Consider the following 3,702-nt stretch of genomic DNA (forward strand, 5'->3'; position numbering starts at 1 on the left):
TACGAGAGTGCCCGTATATACAAAGAAAAGACTAAGCTTTACCATGACAAGATGATTTCTCGAAAGAGCTTTGTTGTGGGACAAAAAGTTATTTTATTTAATTTTCGTCTCCTTTTATTTCCTGGTAAGCTAAGGTCCCGATGGATTGAACCTTTTGTTGTTACTAATGTTTTTCCTCATGGTGCAGTTGAGATTACTAGTAGTAAAACCGGGATAACATCCAAGGTCAATGGCCATATATTTAAACCATATTACGAAAACTTCTCTACTGATAAGGTGGACGCAATTAGACTTCAAGATTTACTCCCTCTGGAGGAGTACTAAGGAGAATGCCAAGTCGGGCTGACGACTTTAAACCAAGCACTAAATGGGAGGCAACCCATAGGTTTTGTATCTTAAACATTTGTTTTTAATTGTTTTCATATCATATTTGCATCCCCATATTTAATTTCATTCAGTCCGGAATCTATTTGAGAAGAAGATTATGACGAATACCTTTTCGTCAGAAAAATTCAGACTGCACGTAGTTCAGTCCAGAGACGATAACTATCAGGACGTTTATCTAAGCACTGTGACCTTTTGACACTTTGTATAAAACACGTAGATGAACAACTTTTATGAAATGGAATTTTTCCAAATTCTTTACCAATTTGCACAGGTTTTGCGTTTTATCTGTTGTTACGTCGGAATTCAGAACTTATGGTTTTACACATTGAGGACAATGTGAAGTTTAAGTGTGGGGGAGTATTTTGCATATATATTTTTCACTTTTTGTACATATTTGCATAAAAAATCCAATTGTAGTTAGTTTAGAGTCACATACTATACATTTCGCTAAGATTACATCGAAATTCTCACAAGAGTGACTGAACTTAAAGATGCCAGAGAACGTGATCGGGTTTCTTGCTTGTTTGAGAGTTAAAGTTGGATTTAACCATTCCAGTGGAAAATGAGGTGCAAACTGAATTCAGTATTAGAGTTATGATCCCCTATAGTGGAGACTGCCTATTGTTACATCATGTGAGGTATAGACCTTCAATTCTTTGTACGTGTCTAAATATGTGCTTTTAGAGTGTGTGTCACCGTACGTTAATTCCGGGTAGAATGGTGAGCCACCCAACCTCCCACCAACAAAAGCACTACTTTGATATCTTGAGTGTTATTTTATCAATCATGATGGTGATATCGAATTGCTAACTTACATATCACTTGTAATCTTGTTCGCAGTTAGCACCATCCACTTTATCAAGCTCTGCAGTAGTGGGGAAGAAACTATGAGCCATGTCTTCTTAAATTGTCCAGCTGCAGTTGCTGTCCGGCACCATCTTCTTGGGCCTAGTCATGGAAGTTTTGATTTCACCACAAACTTCCATGACTGGCTTAACTCTTGGTTTGACATTGAGCCAAACATTAATCTCCAATGCAGCAATATCCTGACAACTGCTTGTTGGTACATATGGAAGGCTAGATGTGATTTCATCTTTAAACATATCCAGCCAAATGCTAGTCACACCTCTCAGAGCATTAAACAATATCTTTGCTCTTATAACATAGTGCACAATATGAATGACCATATTATGAATAACATTTACTCCCATATAGAGGACAACGTGAATGTAGATATTTTAGTATACCCACCCATATCCACGGACCAAAGATTTGACTTTGGAATTACCATCAAAGTGTGTTCCTTACAGGACCCTGAAACCTTATATTTCTTTACAGTTCTAACGACTATAATTTTGCAGGCAAATCCGTTAGGCCTCGAGGACATCCCGGACATCATGAAGAATGGGGAAAAACAGAATGAGCTGATTTAGCTTTCCAATGGTCCAACACCATGTTGAATTCTGACATAGAAATCCAAACCGAAAACATGGAGTCTCTTGTCTGTTTCACCATGTTATATCACAATGCAGTTCAAGGCAGATTCCACCGTAGCTACCGAGAAAGAAGTATTAAGGACAATGATGATGAAGAAGGAGCAAACAACACTATTTCTTTTGTAGTAGGACTTAAAATTATCCACAGATCTCAGAATCTGGAAACTTTAATTTAGTCATGGCATGTAAAAATTATAACTCCATGGGCAGCAGTAACCTATTTGCTGCTACCTCTGGTTCGTGCTCCTCTTAGGCCTGCGTAGGTTTTTCTATTAAATTTTTTTTTCCAAACACTCCAGAATATTGGGTAAATGAAAGGTAGGTTTTCGGGTTTCGATACACTATATCACACGTTTAATCCCCAATCCTTTATTCTTCTTCACAGTAGTCACCTAGTCCACCTATGATTTCTAAAGAACCCTAAACCCTCTTTGGTATCTTTATTGCGAAAGTTGAGAGAATCAAATGGAGCGATCTTTAAACCTCTTGGATGAAACCCTAGTTCATATTCCTTCTTCCAAAGGAAGAGTTATTCTGATAGAAGATCAAGTTGAGACTAAGGGAGCTTTTGTTCGTCATCACCTCATTAAACGTTCTCTCTCCATTGAATCTTCTGAAATCGTTATCTTTGTTGCTCTCTCGAAGCCTTTCTCTCATTACTACCGCATCTTAAGAAAACTGGTAAGCGAATTCAAACAATCTCGTTGTTAATTAATGAAATTTTACTATTATGTTGTTTCTTACCAGGGATGCAGCTTGGTCGCGCAGAGCGAAAATGCTAAATTCATATTCATAGACATGCTTAAGATGTAATGTCCAGGTAAGAATATCAAGTAAAATTCATTTCGTCTTTTTTTTTGTTGTTGAATTTACTAGTTTGGATTATGAGTAGTTAGCTAATTCTAGTCATGGATATATCATAACAAACAATGGTGCATTCTTTGATCTGTATATTTGTAACTGTATCAGTTCATATAGAAATGAGTCACATTATCAATTTTTATACTCGTGAAAGATTAACACCGCTAATGTAGCCTACATAGAGACGTTGTAGTCAAATCTTTTTCATAGTTACTGTGTGAATCTTCAGTGTAGAAGTCACTTTGATTCCAAAAGTATGGACGAAATTTTACTTTGGTTTGTTTCATTGATAGATGGGGATGAAGAAAATGGTGTTGGAGGTGGATTGATCGATTTGTATCAAAAATTCCAGAAATTCGTGGAAGTTAATGAATTGACTTGACCTGAATTAAATAGATGCACAACCGTCATGATGGACGATTCATCTCCTTTCGAAGTGGCTGCTAAAGGGTCTTCAACTTATGTCTTAGATTTTCTGCATTATTGTCACACCTTGACGTCAGAAAATATAAGTCTTTGTGGCAATCCCCATTTTTTCTTGTTTATTGATATATCTGTCAACTTTCTTCGCTCCTGATTTCTTTACCATTACCATTATATAAAAAACTACTGAGATTTAGTCACGCTCATGAAGCGTGGCAGGTGATCAAAAAGCCGTGGCAAAAGATACTTTGCCACGGCCAGCTATCCGTAACAAATAACCCCGTGGGTAATACCATTTGCCACGAGGACAACCACGGTTTTTGTCCCGTGTCTATTGGTGTAAGGCCATTTGCCACGGATTTCTTCGTGGCTGATTAAGAACTAGGATGCACACGTTTGTGGTAATTTGCCACGGATATTATCAGAACCGTGGCTATTGGTTAAACTAGTAGCTCCTGTTTTATGCTACTATTTGCATCTCAGTTATAATACTTAGTACTTAATAATTTCAAATTGATCTGGAAAAAGAGAATAA

The 3,702-nt window shown here is 37.1% G+C and overlaps 1 protein-coding gene across 1 annotated transcript; it reads left to right on the top strand.

Moving 5' to 3' along the window:
* Positions 1 to 2,348: 2,348 nt before the first annotated feature.
* LOC113343818 (elongator complex protein 6-like) lies at positions 2,349 to 3,321 on the top strand. The gene is made up of 3 exons (XM_026587938.1): positions 2,349 to 2,564; positions 2,631 to 2,692; positions 3,141 to 3,321. The coding sequence occupies exons 1-3, from the start codon at positions 2,349 to 2,351 to the stop codon at positions 3,319 to 3,321; spliced, it is 459 nt and encodes a 152-aa protein (XP_026443723.1).
* The last annotated feature ends 381 nt before the right edge of the window (positions 3,322 to 3,702 follow it).

Source organism: Papaver somniferum, unplaced genomic scaffold, assembly GCF_003573695.1.
Source record: "Papaver somniferum cultivar HN1 unplaced genomic scaffold, ASM357369v1 unplaced-scaffold_67, whole genome shotgun sequence".
Lineage (NCBI taxonomy): Eukaryota > Viridiplantae > Streptophyta > Magnoliopsida > Ranunculales > Papaveraceae > Papaver > Papaver somniferum.

What these genes read in the sequence shown, in the direction of transcription:
- LOC113343818 (XM_026587938.1), top strand. Translation starts at nt 2,349, where the DNA reads ATGGAGCGATCTTTAAACCTCTTGGATGAAACCCTAGTTCATATTCCT. An exon ending in ACCGCATCTTAAGAAAACTG is followed by an intron (nt 2,565 to 2,630) that starts GTAAGCGAATTC and finishes GTTTCTTACCAG; the next exon opens with GGATGCAGCTTGGTCGCGCA. An exon ending in TTCATAGACATGCTTAAGAT is followed by an intron (nt 2,693 to 3,140) that starts GTAATGTCCAGG and finishes TGAATTAAATAG; the next exon opens with ATGCACAACCGTCATGATGG.